This window comes from Helicoverpa armigera, chromosome 14, assembly GCF_030705265.1.
Source record: "Helicoverpa armigera isolate CAAS_96S chromosome 14, ASM3070526v1, whole genome shotgun sequence".
Classification (NCBI taxonomy): Eukaryota; Metazoa; Arthropoda; class Insecta; order Lepidoptera; family Noctuidae; genus Helicoverpa; species Helicoverpa armigera.
Window position 1 is genome coordinate 2,293,050 of NC_087133.1, and position 24,806 is coordinate 2,317,855.

Consider the following 24,806-nt stretch of genomic DNA (forward strand, 5'->3'; position numbering starts at 1 on the left):
TCGCAAACCAATCGAATGTCATTGGAATACGATTGGTCTTTTATTAGTAGTAGAATGCCCGATATGGTTAAAACTGCTATTGCGATTAAATTTCTATTCAATTTTGACATTATGACAATTAACTTAGGAGAATCGGGCCCTTGTTTCTACTAACTGATTACAACTGTGTTTTGAAAAATCACATATAAATCTACTTTTAAATTGGTATTAGCATCAAGTTATGCCCCTCTTGAGCCTTTCCATCAATCATCATGTTTTACCTACTTTCAAACGATTTAACTTTTGCATTTGATGACGGGGCAAAATCGTTTGTAAGTATAATAAAATTATTATATTTTATACGATTTAATAAATGAAAATACCTTTATGTATGTCCGATTAATCTGCCAGCACTGGTCTAAAAGATTGTCAATCAATTCTAATTCGATAGTAAAATCAGCATTGCAATCAGACAGAACTTCGGAGCAAAATGAGCGGAGATGCCATAAGGCACGTAGGTCAAGCGCCATCTTCCTACTAGGTCAAATATGTACCGTGGGCATTAGGGTGTCCCAAGACATAAGGGGGAATTTTTTTTTCTCGAATTAAAGTACGCATACCCTCTAATTTTTTTCGTTTTGACCTCATTATCTCCTTTAATAAATATTATCTCGATCAGACAGTGGTAACCCGTGCCGACTTAATGCCAAAGTTTTCACATGAAAATTTGTACTGACTTACTATGGAGAAATTTAGATCTTAATTATTATTACTAAAATTAAACCTCGAATACATCCAAATAATGTTTTATCTTCTCATATACATTGAAAAATAATTTCATTGTTAAAATTTTCATTTTAAAGTAGTTTTTTTTTTACAGTCAGGATAAATTTTCCGATGTTCTAGGACGGTACCTAACAATAATTGTTTTTGTTCCTCATCTACTGTGATTAATCAATAAAAGTCTTGCATGAGCTTCACCGATCTTTCGGCCACATCGTTCACTAACTCTCAGTGCTGAAACTTTGGTTTCTTGATACGAAGCATTATTTGACTAGAAGGTAGGACGCATTCATGTAGAAAACTGTCATTAATTTTAAGGCGATCGATCAAAGAACTCGTTTTTTACTGAAATGAAGTTAGAGGTAATTTTGTCATACAACGTACCGTTAAGATCTTTTTTTGAAAAAAAAATTAACCAAAGACAAAATAACCCCTGAAAAACGATACATCCAATCGTTTTTCAAGAGTTATTTCCTCTTTGCTCCTCTGAGGCGCGTGCTTTCTGTAACTCGCGCTAACTGTAGGCCGGCTGCTCTCCTGGCTGTCATTTAACATTTTGGACAGTCGTTTCGGGTAGTCAGAAGCCAATAAGTCTGACACTAGTCTTATCAAAGGGTATTGGGTTGCTGGGTAACTGGGTTGAGAAGTCAGATAGGCAGTCACTCCTTGTAAAACTCTAGTACTCAGCTGAATCCGGCAAGACTGGAAGCCGACCCCAACATAGTGGGAAAAGGCTCGGGACATGATGATTTATTCTTATTAATCAAAATCAAACAAATTACATATGTAAGTTGCTGAAAAAGTCGTGATGGCGTTGCTTAAAAACGTCTTGTGTCTTTTGTCCCTCCAAACTTGATACAAGGTGACGAGTTTCGTCACACAATTAGGCAAAGATTTTGTTGGAATACGCGCCTTTTCCCAGTAGATAATGCATTCGCGAATAGTAAGATTTACGTTTTCATTCACAATTAAATCAATTTCCCGAATAGCACTAAGTACATAGTATACAACAAAGTCGCTTTTTCTGTCCCCGTGTCCCGTTGTAAGCTTACCTAATTCTTCAAAACTACGCAACCGATTTTCATGCGGTTTTCTCTAATAGATAGAGTGGTTAAAGAGGAAGGTTTACATGTATAATAACAAACATTAAACAGCGGAGAAATACTGTTATTCCGTGCGAAGCCGGAGCGGGTCGCTAGTTGTACAATGAAACTGCCAGAACTTGTCCATTTTACGGAAGTTTTGAGCCCGTCATTTGATGCTTTAGGTCCCCTAATTGAAAATATACCCTTTTTATAACTGCGTAAGTCTAGTGACATGTTGGCTGTTTGAAAACAATGATTCGATCACTAAATAACAAGAAATCACAAGCACATCGACGAGTTAGATCGCGTTAGTCTTAGAGAGCAAGTATGACATACATACAAATGTAAGTCGGCACGGGTTACCGTGGTCCTACCATCATAAAATTTTATTTATAATAGTTTTGGACCAAAAGGAATAAAATAGGAGGGTATGCGTTAAAAAAAAATGATTTTGATTTTTTTGGGACACCCTAGTGGGCATGACAAAAACGATCAGTTACGAGTGAACTGATTTTTGTCCAAAAACTAGGCGAGTTCCAAAAAAGGCGTAGACAGTAACGTTCCTCGTCTCCCGCACTAAAACATTTTAGCGCGCTACTTTCTTAGGAGATTTTCCGATATGGCACCTCCGCTCGTTTTTTTGTTCTGACATCAACAGTGCATTGTCTTATCCAACGAACCAACCAGATAACTAAATCTAGAACCTTCTAGCGTCTATACATATATAAAACAATTAAAGAGATTACCCTGTGCGTCGTATGGTCGTCCTGCAAATATCTACTAACAGGTTTCTTCACCCTCTACGTCCGCTCCCGTGATGATCTGATCACCAGAAATGACTCCGTGCTCTAGTTTAAGATGGTTCAGTATACTGGTCATACTCTTGTCTATGTCACTGCACTTCAAACACTTGTATTGGCATATTTTGCAGCTGTAGAAGTCGCTGTCTATCTCTTCGAAGACCTTCCACACCCAGCTTTGGTCACCTGAAATTGGAGATGTATTTGGGTAGAAATAGATTTTGTAGCTGTTACTGTTCGAGAGGGCAATGGTGGCTATAGTCATTGTAGATTTATGGACTATTAAGCTCTTGTTAGTATTTCTCTATATATAAAATTCAGATAGAAATCGTGACTCTTTGCTAGGAAGTTTATTAATAACCGCTTCTTTTCAATAATAGTTTACTCTAAGGTCTAGGACGTGGTGAATGTGCTGTCTTTTTGTATTTTCTGGTGTAAAAAGTGCTAATGTATTTAGCCTAATTTAACCATTTAGACTTTGAACAAAAATGGAACAAAGTGAAGGCATATGTCGTGAAGATACTTAGACTGTCGTAATAATGAGAATCCGTCTTTAAGCTTCTGTTAATAAAATTAATCAAATGATGCGAGTTGCTACACTGGAACCAATTTGGATGACATTCAGTACAGTCATAAGGAACTCTGGAAAAGGTCTTTATTTTTCTTCTTGTCCAGTCTAGGGTTTTCTTCAGTCTAGTATAATGCTCATTACGCGGCGTAGCAAATGGCGAACAGACCAATTTCTTTCACGGCGACTGTTCTAGCAGATCAGCCAGCTGTTCAGTAGGTATATATTATAATGCATAAACATTTGCAAAGACACAGGTACACTGTTACCTGCTGTGAAACAGGAACCTGCTGTTTTGAGCAAGTTTCTTAGAACCGACAGAGCTATTTCGGCCTTACCCGGGGAATCGAACCCGAGACCACAATATGCAGGGTAGTGTAATCGTATCGTATAATCGGATTATGCCTTGTGCAAATTACTAAAGTATGTGCACGAGAAGCGTATAGACGCATTGCTACTTCTAATCCCATTTGCCTATGTCATGTGTTTTTCCTTTGCCTATGTATCGGCCTAACCTTTTCCTACCACCTATGTTGGGCTTGGCTTCCAATCTAACCAGATGGAGAAAAGTACCAGTGTTTTACAAGGAGCGACTGCCTATCTGAGCTCCTCAGCCCAGTTACCCGGGAAACCCAATACTTCTAGATAATTTCTGTGGCTATTTCTATACTAATACAGGTACAATGTTCCTGAGTGCCATCCAAACTAATATTATAAATGCGAAAGTAACTCTATCTTTTATTCTCGTTCTTTTCTACTGAACCCATTTGTGTGAAATTTGGTACAGACATAGTTTAGAAATGGAGAATAGATTTTATTACAAAAAATTATAAAATAAAATTTATTTCTGACATACAGCGCCATCTATCCCGCGAGATCGGGAACTATGTGGGTCAGACAGAAAACCAAAAATCTGCCGGAAGACACTATTCCACGCGAACGAAGTCGCAGGCAAAAGCTAGTAGGCTATATTTTACCCCGGTACGGGCAGTAGTTCCCACTACTGCCCAGCAGGTAGTAGGCCAGATAGGCAGTCGCTTCTTGTAAAGCACTGGTACTCAGCTGAATCCGGTTAGACTGGAAGCCGACCCCAACATGATTGGGAAAAGGCTCGGAGGATGATGATGATGACTGGCAGTAGTTCCCACGGGATGCGGGTGGAACCGTGAGAAAACGGTTAGTACAAAATAATAAACTTTAATACTCACAAGTCATATTACAAGCAGTCTTATGGTGTATCATCTTGAGATGCCTGTTCATGTTGCCGGTGGCATTGCCGCCGTGACAGATGTGTCGGTCGCAGAGCTTGCACCGTGCTTGCGTGCTCGACACGCGGTCGAAGTATGACCAGATCCAGCTGCGACGGAGCTTCTGGGTTGGACTATCTGTAATCAGTAATAGGCTTATGTTAATGTACAGTAATATATAAAGAGGAAAGAATTGATTGTTAGAATTGTTAGAATTCAGAACTAGTGAACCGATTGGAATAATTCTTTCATTGTTAAGAAGCTACACTATCTGCGCTGAACATGCACTATGTTTTATGAGTATCCTCGTGACGCGGGTGAAACGTGGAACAGCTAATACATTATAAGGAGTTTCGAATAAAGTATAGAATAAGATTGTTTAGAAACTTTGATATTTATAATATTAGCAGGATAGTTGCATAATAATCTGATAATCAATAATTATTAACAACTTTTGTCTCCCATTACTTTGAATGCAAATATTTGCTTGTTAGACTTTCCCACTAAAGGGGCTGAACCTATTGAGATGATGTTTGGCATAGAGATTGGTGAAATAGTCTACTATGATGGCGAAATATTGTTAATAACAAAGATATATTACCTGTAACCTCTTCATAGTCCCGATCACTAGCATAGATCTCTTCTGTCTTTATAGCATAAGGCGTGTCTGTCTCGCTGGTGAACACAACGGTATCCACCCTTTCTCTCTTAATGACCTCACTCTTGAACACGGTGGGATGTCTGGACTTGACGTGGCGGTTCATATTGTTCGAGTTGCAGCCCTTGATTGACAACACAACGTTGCAAAGCTTGCAGCGGTAGATAATGTTGCTCAGCTTGTCGAAGTATTTCCACACCCAGCTGCGTTTTCTCGGAGCTGGAATTTGAGAATAGATTTTGTTTAAATGATTGCTTTTGACAATAGGAATACCTGGTATGGTGATTAATCATCATCTATCTCATCAATCGTCAACCTTTTCCCATCTATGTTAATTAAAATCAAAGTAAATTATATAATATCAACTCCTTTGAAACTTTTTGAAAGTGGTTTGATACCAATTTTAGTGTAAATAGTTTCCAATTGAACTGTCTTTCTAACGGGTGACCCTTGGGGGAGGTTGTTTTAGACTTTTTCGTTTGTAAGAATTAGTTTTAAATTAGAATGATTATGATACTAACCTGCACCAATCCGCTTACTCTTCTTCTTCCCGTCCAGAAGCACAAAATGCAAGTTTGCATTATCTTCTGGTTTTGCTATGACTTCCTCTTCTTTCTGCTCTATGGTCTCTGTTGTGGCTTCACAAACCTCCCCAAGTATTACAGGCTGTGTTTTAGGGTCACCGTCATCCTTCAACATGTTTAAATGCAGGAACTCTATACGGAACCCTACCGTTGCCTCTGGATTGTCTTTATGAAGGTCATATATATCTTTGTGGTCAACTTTCAAGTGTTCTAGAAGTTCTAGCGACTTCTCATCGACTTTAAGAGTGATGTCACAGAGATTACATTTCATCTCATTCTCTGCATGTTTAATGAAATATATAGATGCCCACTCTGGTAACTGCTCAGGCTCAGGCTCAACTGTAATCAATTTCAAAGCTAATTAGATGATTATAGGATACATCACCCTGTAAGAAAATGATAATTTAAATCTAAAAAATACACTAGCTTAGATACAATGAGAAAATTAAGACAATAATAATGGTTTGAAACTTTTTATTTTGTTTACAATATACATGATACAAACAAGAGGGAAATACCTATGTAGAATTAATATGATTGAATAAATAGTTAAATATGGAAGAGAAACATTGTTTTATTTATTTGGTTTATTTTAATTACACTGTTAACTTAGATAAATTGAAGGTTTTTTCTGATAACAAACATTGTTGGGCATTTACATTTCATTGCAATGCCTCTAATATGACCTAAAGAGTATACAAAGTTCTCTTCAGCCACTGAACACAATGTGATGAATGATAATTACAACCCTAGAGTACATAAATTACAATAATACTGCTCATAAATAGTAAACACAGGAATACAAGTTGGCTAATCAGAAAACATAGGTTTCTTGTGGTTATGAAAATCCCTGACCACTTCGACGCCGTACGTTTGCATATTAATGACAGATATGCAACCTGTTTTCTGTCTGAACGAGCATATCCACTGCTCGGCGCCGCACTGCAACCTACTTTTAAAAACGTAAGTGTAACCTTTAAACAAGATCTGATGTCCCTTTTTCGTGGGCACGCACTGCACAAAGTCGTCACCTGCAACGTTTGAACACTATTAATCATCACATCAACAGGTAATATGTGTGTATTTACACAAATACTGGTATTATGAGAATCAAAACAACTGAATATAAGCACGATCTTTGTCCCGTATAACCTGGACCTACGACATGAAAACAATGGGCACAAAGATTCTCGTAATATGAAAATTAGACAGTGAAATAAACTAATTGAAAAAAGTAATAGGATTTGCAAAATAATAACAAAAAGATAAACGTGGGAAAATAGTAAAAATAAATGAAATGACGCAACAAAACTGTCAAGTCAAAGTGACGTTTCATGTTTGGGTTTGACAGCATCAAAAAAGCACACCAAGCCTGATACGTTTCTTTACACGTACTTCGTTAAACTTAATAAATAACATACAAAAATAGACATTTCTCTTGCTAAATGCGTATTATGACCCAAAATTAGATAAAAACCTATAATTTGCGCCATTTGTGGCTCTTCAAAGGCAGGTTTGTATTATTTTCTGTTGTTGTTGCAGACTAGTTTTGAAATGCTACCAACAGATGGCGCTAGATGTCCAAACGTACAAGATAATAGTGAAAATAAAAATGAGTTGATTCTGGTAAAAAACTATTTAAAATAATGGAACCATTTTTTTATAATATCTAGTAAATAATATTGAAGACTAACATTAAAAAATTGCACGTTTTTTTTTCAATACTTATTTATTTTCTTACTAGACAAACATGAACAATTGTGTTTAATTTAAATTGACTATGAACTACTGTCTATTTCTATTTTTCAAACATTATATACAATCAATTATTCAGAAAAATCAATACACGCTTACTACCAACAACAATACTAATTTATTATGAATTAAGGTTCAACTAGTCTACAATTCTTCCATAGAAACTTCGAGGGGTATTACTCGGCTATTTAACGTAGGTAAGATTAAAATTTAAGCTTGCTAACGTTTTATCTTAATAATTTTGTCTGTGAGGCAACAAAATAGTATAATAAAAAAGTTTTTTTGCCCTTTGTCAACTTTGGACGAAAAACACGTAAGAAAAAAATCAAGACAATGTCTGCACCCACTAACCTCAATTATCAAAATAAAAATGTCATTTCCATTAAATTGGTTTATGAGAGCCCTTGAGTTGGAACCCGCAACTAGTTTTACCTTAATTTCGTCTTTATAATTTTTTCCTAATGTGAGCATTTTAAATCACTTCTGCTGTGGTGAATCATATTAAATGTTTCTTCCAACCGAACCAACAGAATTCTTACATAAAGAAGCTCTTATTTAATATACCTAAACCCTAAACTTATAATAATTACGTACCTAAATGTATTAAACCAACAACTAACGCAATTAGATATAATTATTTAAATTTCAATCCAATAGATGGAGCTAGCAGTATTTAGACAACTAAAGTCCGCGACAGCTTCATATGGCAAGTTTCTAAATTGTGTACCAATTATGTCAGTATTGTTTATTGATATATTATTATATATTGTTTATTTATTAAATTAATTAAGTATATATTCCCTTAAACTTAAAGGCAAGATTTATAAGGTAATAGACCTGCTGTCCTTGATCCTTGATGGATCAGAGGGCTGGACAAAAGTGATGTATGGAAGACTACTGCATCCAAATAGAATTGGGATAAGGGCAGGAGGATGAAGTAAATGTATGTCAATTAATTATAAATGGTGGGTGCTACCCCGCCCGTGCATCTATCATAAGACCTATCAAGTATACCATTAAATATCTAGACTGTATGCATTCTAAAAATCAACAGTAAGCAATCAAGCAAATGGTAAGTACCTAGATATTAATTGAGTTAAAATTTACCATCTATACCTACTTTTATACTAATGATATAAAGCTGAAAAGTTTGTCTGTTTGCTTTATAATGCTAAGTCATCTCAGGATCTTCAGGTCGGATTTGAAAAAAGATCAGCTCGTTTATACGTAGCGAGGAAGGCTAAAAGCGTGAAGTAGTAATAGGTACGGAACGCGGTTGTGACCGCTGGAAGAAGCTAGTTCATAAATAATTGTGTTTAAATTGTGTCTGTCTATTTCTATCCTTCAAAAATTATATAGATTCAAATATTCAGACCAGATAGACTTACTACGAACAACAATACTAGTTTATAAATTAAATTTCAACTAGGCAACATTTTTTCCATAGAAACTTCGGGGGGAAGAGGGGTATTAATTACTTAGCTATTTGACGCTGTACATTAATATTTTAGGAAACCATCGTCATGCCAACAATGTTTCAAAGTTCTTTTCGGATTGAATTTATGGTATCGCCCATCGTCATCGGCGACCAACACAGGCCTGTCATGGTTATGCTGGCTGCGAACTTTGATTATATGGGTCCCAACGCAGGTGAGAACAACCTTGCACGCTCCCTGCTTCTTGGAAGAACAATGCCAGTATGTTTGCGCGCGGAAATTTTCAGTGCGTTTGCGCTTCCAAAATGTGTAACCGTCGTAAAGAAGTAACGTCGACCCCGTAGTCAGCTCTATTAATTTCGCTGTAAAAATAAAATAAAGTATTTTAATCATGGTATTCTTGAAATAAATGAAATTACTACAGTGTAAGCATTTAATAGTACGTATTTAAAATGTTACTCATTACGAATATTTAAATGAAACAAGTCATTTTCAATACAATTTTTTTTATTAGCATTTTATATGTTAGACTGAGCTACAATTGGTATGGGAGGTATAACAAAATTTGCTAACACTTAATAAAAGATCTGTAGTCTTTAAAAGATTACCTACATGTCCCGTTCAAATCCACAAAATGCATATAGTTACAATATCATACCAAGAGATGGCGCTACTAGTTTCAAAAATCCGTCGCTCTGATTAGAACTGATACTATTTTTAACACGCTTATTGTATTCTTGTTTGGTACGTAGATTACACGTTTAGTAGTAAAGAATTCCCAATGTTTACACGCTCAAATAATACACGTGTGGCGATGACGTATACGAATCATGCTATCTCGGTGATAGTATCGGACGATTTCGGATAGCTGGTATTTTATTTATATTCTCTAGCACCTCAATGATACGTATATTAACAGTCAGAAGTTTCTACGTCTGTTTTTTTAATTGAAATTGAAGTTGGAAGAGACAAAGTCTACCAATTTACTTACACTAAGACAATTATTCAGACAAAAAAGTAAAGTGAAGAAAAAGTAGCAATTCCTTTAGTCAATGAAGGATTTAATCCAATTTCAAAAGGTATATCATCAAAACAAGTAGATGCTATTTTAACGACCTGAAAACCTAGACTTATAATATCTTAAATTGTTTTCTTGTACCAAGATAGGTTTCTGATGATTATGTGTCGCCACAGTTATCATCTTATTGTCCTTATATCTGACCGCTGCCCAGCACCCATGACACCTTGAGGAGCAATACCATATTTCACAGGAATTCGAACAAGTCCCTCGCCAATAAGTATATCCTTCGAAATAGAGGAGTCTCGCACCTCTCGTGGTAACTATGAAGGATACTGAAATTATTACTTCAAAATTATTTTAATGGCGATGTCTTGTTAGCTAACAAGCATAAATCAATTGTACAAATACGTCGAGCACTAGACTAGAGTATTTCAGTAAAGATCTATCACATACCTATTACACAAAATACAACAGACAAAACAATGTTACTGAAGATTCTGTATGAATTCTACTTGGTTTTAAACTTAAAATATCTTCCGTCATCATCTTGTACCATGACAGGTTTCTGATGATTATGTGTTGCCTCGGCTGTCATTCCATTGCTTTTGTATTTGATTGCTGCCCGGCAACCGTTGGCCCTTGACGAGCAGTACCATATTTCACAGGAATTCGACCGAGTTCCCCGCCAGTAAGTATAGCCATCCCAACGGAGGAGCGTCGCACCTCTCGTGGTAACTATGAAGGATACTGAAATAAGAACTTCAACGTTATTTTACTGGTGATTCAAAGTTTTTATTTCTTACTCCTATTAGGTACAGGTTCTTACGAAAAGTCAATAGCTAGATACACAGTTCCGACGAGTGGGTCTTGTGGAGAAAAAAACTCCATAGACACTCTTTTCAAAACAGAAGCGTTAACAATATTTGACTTACACTATAGGTTGACTCCGATAACATTGGACTCTGCAAGTTGAGCTAGGAAGTTATATGATGAAATTATCATGTAAACCGATGCTATCAAGTTAATAAATCAAATAAACCAAAAGTAAAAAATACATTTTTAATAAAGTGTATTATTAGAACGAAAACATTACTGGACAGCTTGGCTCTTGCCATTGCCATGGAAGGCACTAGTGCAACAATGTAAGACAAACGTCATACGTCCTTGTCATCTTACACATAAAATAGAACAGGCCGAAGATTTTGTAGGAACCCTTATAAACTCTTGAACTTAAAATATCTCCCATCACTACCTTGTACTAAGATAGGTTTCTCATGATTATGTGATTCCTCAGTTATTATCCCATTGCCTTTGCATTTGATCGCTGCCCGGCAACCGTTTTTCCTTGAGGAGCAGTACCATATTTCAGAGGTATTCGACCGCATCCTCCGCCAGTAAGTATAACCATCAAAACGGAGGAGCTTCGCACCTCTCGAAGTAACTATGACGGATACTGAAATTATTACTTCAATGTTATTTTCATCAACAATTTCCTGCCGGTTGCACGATAGATTCTGTTGAATTATGATTATTAATAAAGGATCCTATCCTATTTTTCTATAAAGCTTTATTAGCACAAAAATTAAATATTACCTAGAATCTACGTCAGATACCACAACTTACCAGTGAATTAAACCCACAACATTAAGCAGCGTCCTCAATCAAATACAATGCGTTCAGTTGTAAGCGTTGGCATCGAAGGACAATCGCGCACACTCGTGCATCGTGACTCACTAACACTTGCTCCGGTATTTTTAGAGCGAACGCGCTCGCCACGGCCACGGTCGTCACCGCTCGGTACAGAAAGTGCTCACACTACTGGCCGCGACTGTACATTGTCCCCTTACCTCTCCTACCTGCGTTCCTGTGTATAAATGAATGTCGTTATGGACCGTAGGGCTACACGTCTAGCCGGTTCCTTGAATGTCAATGGCCGTGATATCTAGTTTCCCGCGCAGTCCTTTAAAGTGTTCGCTCACCCAGCTCAAAACTAGAAGCTAAAAGGAGTAACTTTACTAGATATTGTGTCTTTCAAAATGGGTTCCTTTTACACGGAAGAAGGTTAAATAACGTTTGACATTAAAACGCAATAATCCTGTATACCATTCTTGTATTTGACATAAGCGTAACAGATCGATAGACTTTCATATTTTTTTAATGATATTGATGAGGCAAGATCCTCATAGATGGAATGCCCTAAGTTCCTTTAACCGAGCCGGTATTAAGTTGGCGTCACATCTTTCTGTCCCTTATTATTCAAATATACCTTTTGTTTACTAGTCAAAGATTGTATGATAAAGCATTTTTGTACGATAATTTCAATTCATTAGCACTTAATGTGATAATATGTTAGATATGGTGAAGATCTAAGTAGCCTTACGGATTTGTTTGTCAACGTTATACATTTTGACACTCGTGATTGAATCGAGATACAAGAGGATACTGTTAAGTTGTTATAGTTCAATAAAATAATAACTGTACGGGATTATACAATCGGGAAAGGCTTACTTTACGTTTACTACCTTAAACTCGACTATGTTACTTCTATGTATACATAGTCCTTTGTGTACCATGACTGCGGTACCTCTTTCGAACACACCCGCAGCCTCGGCGGAGACTCATCACATTAAACATGACATAAAAGAAAGTGATATTGAACAGAAACAGTTGGATGCAACATCACTTTATCAGACTGCGTTCTCACGATGACATAATGTGATAACCGATAACAAGATCAGCATATATGACGACGGTAACGATTACTCATATATTTGCGATTTATTGTCGGTTCACATGAGTCGACGCAACCAAGCTTAGGGGATGTGGCTGTAGGATTGCTCGAAAGAGTTACCGCGGCTTTAATACATAAAGAGCTCAAAAAGGAACATGGTGGGTGATAGTCAGTCAGTAACTCTGGCACTCCCTCATCATCGATAATTTCCCACCGAAAAAAAAGGTGGGGGAATTTGCACATAACAGGGGCGAGGGGAGCCCATCTCTGAGTAAGCATTTAATATCCCATTTGGACACAGGAGCGCATTAGCACTTTCGAATAAAAGTACCTACCTACCTGAATACACCACATATGTTACACTACTATACCTATACCTAAGCAGCCGCATATATATCGCTATGGAATTATGGTTGTACTGGGAAATTCCATTCATTAGGTACCTACCTAGCTGGTGATTAGGATTCCATAGACAGAAACCTCCTCAAAATCCGCGCTGTTTCAAGGAGTACCGCCTTCTGAATCAGTCCTTATAATGCTGCACCATAAAAAAGTCCTAAAACGTGTCCATTATTTGTAACTTTACAACAAGATGACCTTACCAAATTCAAATTGAGATTAATTTACATGAAGCCACCATTAGCCGGAGATATTAACATAGTTAGCAACAATAGTATACTGTTATGACGTAGGTCCTTCCAAGCGTGTTAATTTGGACTTTGGCCTATAATACTCTATCTGTGACGCAGTTATCAATATCGTGGGAGATAAGAGAAGTACGAATAACGAGAACGCCCACGAACTTGGTCTCGCTGATAACGAATGTATTTATTTTAAATTGGGTCTTTAGGCTTTTTTCTTGCTAAAAATATATTTTTATATTGGAAGAAGTAGTAACTGTACGGTTTTATAGTAGGTATACTTAATCATCGCATCGATTGATTTATGTTCATAACAGATAAGTTTTACGGTATATACCTACATATAATTAGATAACTTCAATAAAAAAAGAGAACTTTGCCCCATCTGCATTTAGGTTTATCCCCAATTCCAATGACATTTGCCTTATCGGCAGGATAAAAAAATAAAAAGTTTATTAGCTAGTAATTTTGCAAATTAATGACATTAAACTACTAGAAACAGGTGACTTTATTTGATGCAAGGCCGAAGTTCACCGACAACCTAAACAACCGTTTTTCTTAAAACAACTGTTTAAGTTGATATTTAAATGTAAAAATTCATAATAAAACGTAGACTTACGTCTAGATTGTGAGTGAACTTGGGCCAAGTTGGTTTATTTTTAAATAATAACAGCATAGGATATTATGCAACATGAAAAAATAAACAGTTTATTTCAATAAGGAATGACGTAAAGCGTTCGTCCTTTTGTGTCCCAGCATGCGTGGGCGCAGTGTTTATTACAAACTTGTTCTAAATTTGCATATTAATTGTGTCATACAAACTGTGTATGCTAATATGTTAACATGGTTAGTTTAGCCTAGCTTCCTAATAGACACTAAATAAGATGTCTCGCTTGCTAGTGATAATTTATAGATGTATCTTTAGAGAATCCTTTTATCTCTGTTATTTTTTATCTTTTAACCATCCTCCTTACCTTCGCCTGTTTCAATATTCTGATATATTGATTTTTTTTTTAGTTTAGATACTTAATCACGTGATGATCTGCCGACATGAAAACAAATTATATATAATGCATTTAAATTTAAATAATAGTCAGCAAGCGTTGATTGGATTTCGATGAAAAACCATTACAATTAGCTTTCGAAGCATAGCCTTGAGTTTTAGAGTTCTGGGTACTTACAAGATAACATCTATTTCTCTCAAGTTCACCTGCATAGATTGGTATTTATCTATACCTACCATGGAAAAACAGAAGCCGATTTAAATCTTAATTACTTAGGTATTATGTTAATTTCCAGGTTCAATTTAACTGTCTGGCATATGTATATGTAAATACCAAATGTGTCAGCATTTATAATATTAATTGCTCTGTTTTTACCTCTAATTTACCTATGAGTTTTACTGCCTGGCTACAACTTTTAAGAAATCTGGACATCGCAGACGAAGTTTTGGACTGTCCTCATTTTGTCTCAGACTAGTCTACTATTAATCTTATGGCCAGATTCTACCAGTATTGTTCGCGACCATAAAATGTGTAAGTATACGAGTCCACTACAAATTCGTGCAGAAAGCCTGTAATTTCGGGACATTTTAGAAATTTTCGCTCGCAATTTTTTACTGGTTTCTAGAGCAAGTAGACCAAAAAAAACGGTGAAATTGCGTGCGTCAACATGCCTCATACCGGTGGAATCTCGTTTTACGGAAATAAGGTACCTACTGCATAGATACTATAATGAAGTATTCCAATAATCGCGTGTTGATAGCGATAACGTAAAAAATCTCAATGCAGCATGAACTTCGAACACCAATTGAAGTCGAAGGACCATTATGTATTTACTTGGTATCACCTTGATCTTTGAACGAAAACAAATAACACGTGCTCTGTGGTAGGTACCTGTGTATTTTGTAATCAGGATTTTATTAAAACGTGTTTTATTTTAATTTTTTATTGTAGGTAAGTTTGTAGCTATGGTTTCTCTCCTGGTTCGTCTACTGGAACGATACATTAAACCTAACCCTTAAGGGAATGCAAAAAAAATGAATTATTTATGTACGAATTAGTATATCTACTTACCTAATTCATTATTTATAGTTAGGTATGTTATTTATAGGTAAGTACCCATAATTTTTTGTCGTACATTTAATCTTTGGTATCCAAGTGCCTCTACTCTTATCATAGCACCTATTGTTAAATACAACATGCGTCACAGTTATTACGACACGCAAAAACATACATTGTTAATACTTAGGTACCATTACTTCATACGATATTTCATTGAACTCAGGCGTATAAAAAGTCTGACAAAAGTAAGGCTATATATAGTAAGTTCAAACCTAGGTCACGGGATATAAAAAGAGTTTGGAATAAAAAAAAGCATGACGGTCAAAGAGTCATGTGATCGTACTGACATTGTGATTTATTTGATACCCTCTATGGAGATAATGAATAATGTCATGGTAGGTACCTAACGTTTGTCAAAATCATTACTGTAGGTACCTAAGTATTGCCGGGGCTGCGGGTTGTTCGAAAGAGTTACCGCGGCCCTGGTACATAAAAGGTCTATGACGGAACACGACGGTTTTTAGTCAGTAAGAGTCTGACACTCCCTCGCCGCTGCTAACCCACAGAGGGAGGGGTCATTTGATGATTTTTAACGTCGAAAAAAAAAATAAAGGTACCTAAGTATAATGAAGCAGTACTTTAGTAACGCTTTTTGAAGCTCATTTGGAGCCAGGAAACCTCCCTGGACAAACTCATCACAATTCAGTATGCATATTACATTACTATCGCAAAAAATAATTCTTATTTATTATTAATATTTCACTTCCGTGCACCCTTTTAGTAGAATTTCTCCTTTAGTAAAAATCGGATCACTATAATTTTTTTTTAACGACGTCAAAAATCATCAAATGACCCTCCAGCTGTGGGTTAGCAGCGGCGAGGGAGTGTCACACTCTTACTGACTAAAAACCGTCGTGTTCCGTCATAGGCCTTTTATGTGCCAGGGCCGCGGTATCTTTTTCGAACAACCCGCAGCCCCGGCAGGGGATTATTAGAACTTGAAATTAGCTTAACTATTCAAATATTCAACTATTTTTCCCCTTCATAAAGCTATATAAATATTTATTCGTGTTTTTTTTTTGTCACCAATGACTCAAATAAGTAATAAAAACCTGACAAAACAAACAAAAAACCGTATTACTAGCTATTAAAGAAATTGGGATTTCCCCATAACAAAAAGGTTGCGGTTTCTACTTAAAAGGCATTTATTTTTTAAGAGTAGACAGAAAAATATTATGTACCTACTCTGCGGTCAGTGGGATTCCTGTAATTATGATGCAAGTAAAACCATACCAGCTATTGCTAGATAATGATGCTGCCTAAAGACCATCCCAATATTCTAACTATCTTTTCTTTACTAGGGATAGGAATTTTGACATAATTTCCCATATAAGTTTTCTTTTGTTACAACTGTATGCGTTCATAAACTTGATTTAAAGAACACGAATAACGTCGTAAGTTTGAATTATGACTATATGCAACTTGCAAACTATCGTATCTCTCAAAAGGGTGTTTTAATAAGGTACTTGATGAATAAAAAACACCGTACAATTTCTGCTCTAATCAATTTTATTGCAATAACTTTCATCATAGAATCGTAATTCAGTCTTCATATTTCATAACTTACGTTAATATAAACTTTTATTTAAAAAAACCGACATTGCCATTAGGACAGTTTAATATTTTTTGGAAATCAAAACAGGCTGTAACTATTTTTCCTCCACTTTCTAATGCTTCTTTCTTATTATTTGCCTTCATTTATCTAACTTTAATCTTGTTATTTATATGTAGTTCTTGTTTATGTTTTTCTTCTTCCGTCTTTATATTTTTGTTACTATGGTATACATATATGGCACTCGTTACATTATGTCTTTTTTGGCTTGTGAAAGGATATGTTTAAATTTTGATTTATTATATCACGATACTGTCTTACCGTCGATACCTTTTTAGTTATATTTTCACTTATACACCACTCATTGTACAAAGAAAACATTTTTGGAAATGTAAGGTCGCTATATATCGCTATATAAGGGCTGGAAAGTATTGACATGCCTTAAAACGCCCTGTTTCATTTCGTCATTCTAGTGCCACCGCGACGATCAGGGGAAACAGAGCCACCACTAGAGCGCCATTTTGCCAAAGCTGTTTGAACAGTTCTCTCTCCAACAGAAAGTGTATTTAGGAACATTGTTTTGCAAACGAACACTTTATTGGGCAAGTCAGAATCAGATTGAATAACAGGCAAGTAATACTTAACAGATTTCTTACGTCTAGACCCAAGTTTCGTTGTAGAAGGATACTTAGTATCGACTTCTTCGGTGTGATTGACGATGTAATCCCACTGTCGACGGTGATCTCCAATTTTCCAAAAAGAACTAAATATACGTTCCCGTTGCTGTGCATCAAACTTTTGAAAGCATTTGAGACGACAAGTAACTGGACATGGTTGTTTTAAAATCTTTCCATCTCTTGGAACTCCATTCCTACTCAAACATGCTTTTCCTAAATTTTTTAAACATTTTCGTTTAATATCCTTCCACTCATCACGGCGACGGTGACGTCTTCTTGTAACTCTATGAGGTGTATTTTCATATGACGAGCAGGCAGAAGACTTCTGACTCGACGCGTTACTGAGCTGTGGTGTATTGGCTCTACTAACACTGCTAGATGAATTGTCAGAAGGTAACAGGGTTGTGGCTGGATTATTGATTACCTCTGTAATACTTGGTGTATAACTTTTGTCAATGCTGGTTGTACTGTTGATAAAAGATTGCCTGAACATCGTCTTGTACTTATCCCACTGGTTTTCAGCTTCGAGTGGTACCAGCGACTCTAAAAATACAAGTTTGGAATTAGTTACAAACTTTACACATGTTTCAAATACATAGATAGAGACTTAGAAAATTAACGTAAATCAAACATAGCATCACGACTTTTATTTCCCAAAGGGCTACCCCTTTGGGAAATAAAAGTTACATAGGTTATTATAGTCCACTCAGTTATTAATCCCATTGTTATGCCTGTTGTCGAACACTAGGCACTATTCCAGACTCCGTGTTATGAGAATTTCGAAAGACCATTATCGAATTCGAAGACCATTATCCATTAAAAACTCACTATTTATACAAGATATTAAAATTTGGATTTAAGTAATACGTAATCATATTTAAGTTGATTGTAATGGTGCAAAAAAAAACGATTTTTGTAAAAAAAATGAGTTCCGACCTTCTGCGTTGGAGGCATCGCAGGCATATTAAAGATGTCGCCTTTTATTTAACCAAATTAAGTTATATTAGCAACGTTTATGTATCTCATTGGTCAATTACGTATGCATTATATATTTCCTCAAGTACCTAAATTGAGACGACCTTTGATCGGACTTAATCAGTCACAGGAAAAACAAGAATTGTTATTAGTGGTTTTCCGTCAGATTGCAGTTGTTCAGGATCTTTGTTTATTTAGCATTGAATAAAAGGCTGTTTTATTTATAAATCAAAGGTCGCGTTTCTTTGGGTAAGCACGTTAAATTAGTAGGTCCCAGCTGTCATTTGAACGTCTTTAGCATTCGTTACGGTTAGTCAGAAGACTCTTGCCTTCTTGCTTCCATCTCTCGAATGTATTTTTATGATATTTTTAAACGTAGTTTTTTGAGTTTATTTTTCTTTAAACGCTCTGATTTCTTGTGAGGTGAAGCTTGGAATGCAAATAAAAAAACATTTGAATAGATTAGATTCTATAAGATTGAGAATTTCTTTTTTTTTGTATAAGGGAATATTTTTGTAGGAAACAGGATGATATGCTGGTAACAACAATATAACATTTACTTGAGCGCAAATAATTATGAGTTTTATTCTGAGGGGAGACAGCCGCACGTGGCATGAGCAGTCCGTAGGTATCCATAGAATACTAGTTTCTGCAAACATGAGAAACATCGAGGTTATAGTCTTCCTCCGCACACAGGTGTTAAGCACTGAAAATCTTTGAAGGACAATAAGCACAATTATGTTTTTTTTCTCCATGATTTTAGGGACATTGAAGCGTCATTTGGAAATATTTGTACAATGTCCTGAGACAAGGACATTGGATTTCTGCGCGTTTTGATTTAGTTTCTTTGCCTAGATATCTTTACAATCATGTCGCGCCATGGCACGAAATTTTAATTAAACAAGTTTTAGAATATAGTGGGTTCAGATATAAGCCAGGCTAACGGGTAATAAATAAAAACTAGCCATCCAAATCAACCAATTTTAATAATGTATTAATTAAACCTTTGGAATTATCAATCCTAGTCTTACTTTTTTTGGTTACATACACAAATGTAGACTTTTAAATAATGTCTATGAGCATTTTAGTAATAATTCAGAAAACTCGAGTCTTAAGGTTGGGATATTTTTTTTTAACCTAATCTGCAAAGTTTTGATTGAACCTATCGAGGTAAAAGGTTGTCCTAAAGATCTGGTTTCGTTAGACGAAGACGGTAAAATATTCAAGGAGTTCATGCACCCTTTTTTATTCTTTTCTTTGATAAAAAGATCTGCAATTTGTGAATCGTAGGAAGCAAACCTATCTTATTTAGTTGCTATCCAGATTTTTTCGGGATGAATCCTCAAATCTAGGTTTGCATATATTTCACTCAAACCTTTAAAGCGATCATTTGCAGTACATTTATTCAGTTTATTAGCTTGCGCTAAGTTCTTGCCCTGAACTTGTATTCTTGCTACTTCCGGGTGTCTTTTCATGAAACTCTTAAACCAATCTTTACCAGCTACTTTTGCAGATTTATTGAAGACATGCTTAATTTCATTAATTTCACAAAATTTATAGACCAAACGCCGTAGCATCAGAGGTGTCATAGAAACTCCACTTTCAGCTAAACACATGATTCTGCCAACAAATTCTGTTTCCTGATCTTTACTTAGTATGGATTTTCGTCCTAGAGTTTTCTTCAAACTACCGGTCTGGAGATGATTCCTAAGGGTTCTTCTGGGAATTTTGTAAACTTCAGCAGCTTTATATGTGCTTAATCTTCCTTTTTGTATAGCTTGGACAGCCGACACCAAGTCATTTTCGGTCCACGTTGCTTGCTTGCGGGCCATTGTGATTGTTGTTTCTAAAATGAAATAACTTACTAGAAAACGTTTCATCTACGACTGGAGGGAATTACTCCAGCGCTCGTATCAATGCTATTGGTAAAAGAATTGACAAAAGCTGATCCAGAATTACCCAACCCCCTAAAAAAATAAATGCTGTAATGAAGATAAACCAAAGACTTTCAGGCCAATTATTTAATTTTAAATAAACGTTAAACATATTTTTTTGCCTAAATCCAGCAGGATCTCTCAGTTTCATTCTTAACGTTAATGTTGTTCATAGAAACAATACAAACACAGGGATTTTTTACATTGCACACAATACGACTTTATGCGCTTCGCTCTTTTGGAAGCTATTATGCTACTCATAGAATTTCTTAATTTGCTGTAACAGCCAACACAGCGCTTTTTTTTGCTACCCCGTTGGAAGACATGATTTGTACGTGGTGGTGGTGTGTGATTCTCGGGAAATATAATTACTGTAATAAAAAATAATGTCTTTAAATGTCGAATTATGAGAGATAACAGATGTCAGAAGGCCAAAATCTATTCAAACTTGGCCCGACGCCTTTCGTTCCTCACCATCATCCTCCTACTATTAAAACTATTTTATTTGTGATCGTCGCACCATGTTTTCTCATTATATACTCTTTTATGTGCCGTCATCTCAAAAGTAACATTCTTTAAAGCCATAGAGACTTTCACGCAATCCATCCATCGCTTCTTTGGCCATCGCCTTTCGCTCTTGATAAATGTTTAGCTATTTTTCGTCAACGCTATATTATCAATAGAATGCTGATGCAAATCTTTAATTTGCCAGTCAGTCAGTTATTTATTATATACCAAGAGCACCTTGTGATGACTTCTACGTACTTCCTTGACATTTTTGGCTAGCATTTATTAAGGTGCTAGTTAGTTTACCTACAAGTTCAGATAGATAAGCGAGGAATGACTAATTCTCAAATATCAAATGTATCAAAACAAATCAAGCTGTTTTGATAATTTGACGATTATAACCTCAAGGTAAGCCCAAGTTGCCTACCTAATTACAAGAGGCCGACTCATATAAAAAATCTGCATGAATCACAGCTTTGTTCTTATCGTACATTCGTCAAAAACGTGGCAGGCCCCTCTCCTCACCTCTTCATTAAAATTTGATCCTTATATCCGCAGTATTAGGTCCTAAATTGATTTTAGGTTACGTACAATATTCAAATTGTTGGTACATTTGCGGGAGCCTGACAATATGGTATCAATTGCTATTGATCTCTTTTTATTAATCAATCGGTTGTCTCGTCTGGCTTTATTGAGGGACATTTTAAATCTTTACTACTCAAATTATGATCATGTACCTATTTGTATTCTATATGTAAAGTCAAAACCTACTGGATCTCTATCTAAGCTAATCGAGGAGCCGAAACATTTACAATTACTAACATAATATACTAATTTGAATAGGTATTCTGAGTTATCGATCCTAGATCAAAATCAATTTAGAAATTAGATTTCTCACGTGAGCTATTGAATACTTATTTTCCAGAAGACAATTTACTAGGTACTTGAAATCGGTCTACCAACTAGAACTGTCGATAGCACTTACAGCTAGCTACTTAAAGTGAAAATTCTCGTTTCGTCTCCTCTAAATTTAAGTTTCTTAGACCGTGTCTATCTATCGTATTTCAAGTTAGTCATGGGTAGTTTTTTTCGCAAGTATCAACCAAATGTAGACAAATATAGGTACCTACCTAAAGGTATGTGGGTAGTTCTTCACAAATTATTATATTAATATTTTATTTAAAAAAGAAGAATTACAATTTTTTTTTCTTAAAGAGATCAATAAATCAACCAATTCTTTGAAAAGAATACGTTATACATAAGTAACAAAAATAATCAGCAGCCTTTTTTGAGGTAGTAACTTAAAAGAAACTTAATTATTAGGCATCGTTCAGAGCAAACGTATTGTCGGCCGCTGACTGTGAGCGCGCGTTACGCAGTTTATTGCTTTTCCATATATATTGAAATTGTCGTTCACACCGAACCGACTATACGCTGTTACGTCGTCTGTTGTAGCTGACTCTCAGTGGCCGATTATTTTACTACGCGACTATGCACGGCGGACGCGGATTGGCTACGCGGACGCAGTTGCCGAATAGCGCCGCTCCGCCGCGTACGCACCGCCGCGCCTCGGTTCAGCACGTCGATAATAATTAGGGATTGTTCACACCAAACGTATTGTCCGCCGCTGACTGTGAGTATACTCACTGTCTGCCCCAGTGTGAACGTCGACTCAATCTGCAGTACGCGTACTCACCAAGCCGACAATAGGCTATAGCGTACGATGCGCTACATGTGTGAACAAAAGAATAGGCTCGTGTAGGTTCACACTAGATGCGTACGCTGAGCGGCTGACTATTATACACATAAAATGGCTCAGTCAATTTAATACTTTATATTTCGAATATAGACTTTATCCAAATAAGTTCAAGAAATATTTTCGTATGACAGTAAAACATTAGATGAGTTACTATCTTTAATACGTTTAAGTTTATATAAAAGGGACACTTTATTAATCGACGTGCGGTACCGAGGCGCGGCGGAGCGTACGCGGCGGAGCGGCGCTATTCGGCAACTGCGTCCGCGTAGCCAATCCGCGTCCGCCGTGCATAGTCGCGTAGTAAAATAATCGGCCACTGAGAGTCAGCTACAACAGACGACGTAACAGCGTATAGTCGGTTCGGTGTGAACGACAATTTCAATATATATGGAAAAGCAATAAACTGCGTAACGCGCGCTCACAGTCAGCGGCCGACGATACGTTTGGTCTGAACGATGCCTTAGTGTCCCTTTTATATAAACTTAAACGTATTAAAGATAGTAACTCATCGAATGTTTTACTGTCATACGAAAATATTTCTTGAACTTATTTGGATAAAGTCTATATTCGAAATATAAAGTATGAAATTGACCAAGAAAACATCTCTTCAAATTTAAGGGATGTACCCACAATCTCTTCTTTTTATTATTTTCGTCTTCCTCTAGAGCTTCGCAAATGGCAACTATCTGAATGCGCATCATTTAATTGAAATATCAGTAAAACGTCTGATTTGAAAAAAATAAATTACGCTAGTTTTATCGTTTATAAAATACTACGAGCAACTTCAAATATCAGTCAGCCGCTCAGCGTACGCATCTAGTGTGAACCTACAAGAGCCTATTCTTTTGTTCACACATGTAGCGCATCGTACGCTATAGCCTATTGTCGGCTTGGTGAGTACGCGTACTGCAGATTGAGTCGACGTTCACACTGGGGCAGACAGTGAGTATACTCACAGTCAGCGGCGGACAATACGTTTGGTGTGAACAATCCCTTAGAGTGGCATTTATAATCACAATGTCTTTTTATAATAACCAGTCGAAAATTTCGTAAATACCTAGTCTAGTTTAAGTTTTCATTGCATAGTCTTGATCCGATAAGCAGTCAGGAAAAGTGAACGATACAAGATCCGTTTTGATGCAGTTCACGTTCAGAAATCCGAATTCCAGGTTCAGGGTTAACGTTTTAAGCACTCTCTGTCGCAGCACATTTTCTCTTATAGTATTTAGTAGATCTTGCTCGCCACGACTTCCTACAGTGGTTTTTTTCACGTTCAGTCATCTCGGATACTGTTTTTATTTTTCCTGTACTTCTTAACTTTAAATAATACTGTTTTTTCTTTTCTTTTAAAGCGCCTATCTTCTCTGGATCAGTTTTCATTCTTTCATAACGTTTTCGTTCATTTGCTCGCTTTTGTGCTAATACTTCTTCCCTGGTCTTTTTTTTCTTAGGTTGTGAAACGAAGCCTAAACGGGTTAAAATATAAATTGTTAAGAAAAAAATATAAATCAAAGTAAATGTATCACTTTCCTGTCTAAATAGATCCAGGCAAGTAATATACAAGAAAGTGATTAGGTAGTTATTGGTTGATTTATTTATGTATTTACTATACGTATTAGGTATGTCGGTAGAAAACTTGCGTTTTGGAATATCGTCGCACAGGAAAGTGTCAATTTTGCTCATGTTTAGGCATTTTCTTCAAATAAAAATCTGAGAATTGGTAATATGGAATTCACATGTAATACCCGTGTTAGGAAGTGCATCTGTAGGTACTGAAACAGGTTTACGTTTAACAGTATCGGTGTTAGTAAATGGTTTTTAGTTTCGACTAAGGAAGAAAGATAACTACAATAACAAAGAACTTTTCGTTTGGAAAATGACATTATTTATTCTATCCTCAGTAGTGAGTAGTGTTCATCGGGTTGCGGCAAAGAGAACCTAAAGAGATACTGATGATCATACAAATCTATAATTTTTGATCGACGTCTATG

The 24,806-nt window shown here is 36.2% G+C and overlaps 1 protein-coding gene across 3 annotated transcripts in view; it reads right to left on the bottom strand.

Moving 5' to 3' along the window:
• Nucleotides 1–2,497: 2,497 nt before the first annotated feature.
• LOC110377185 (modifier of mdg4) overlaps nt 2,498–24,806 on the bottom strand; it is a 452,561-nt gene continuing 430,252 nt past the window's right edge. The window contains exons 5-8 of one of the 3 annotated variants that reach the window (XM_064037734.1): nt 5,642–6,043; nt 5,064–5,339; nt 4,424–4,600; nt 2,498–2,833 (exon numbers count right to left, since the gene is read on the bottom strand). In XM_064037734.1, coding sequence (XP_063893804.1) covers nt 2,628–2,833; nt 4,424–4,600; nt 5,064–5,339; nt 5,642–6,043 — 1,061 coding nt within the window. In that variant the 3' untranslated portion in view covers nt 2,498–2,627. Of the gene's footprint in view, nt 2,834–4,423; nt 4,601–5,063; nt 5,340–5,641; nt 6,062–17,404; nt 18,184–24,806 lie in introns of those variants that run through there. The other 2 variants (XM_064037733.1, XM_064037735.1) reach the window with 2 other exon arrangements.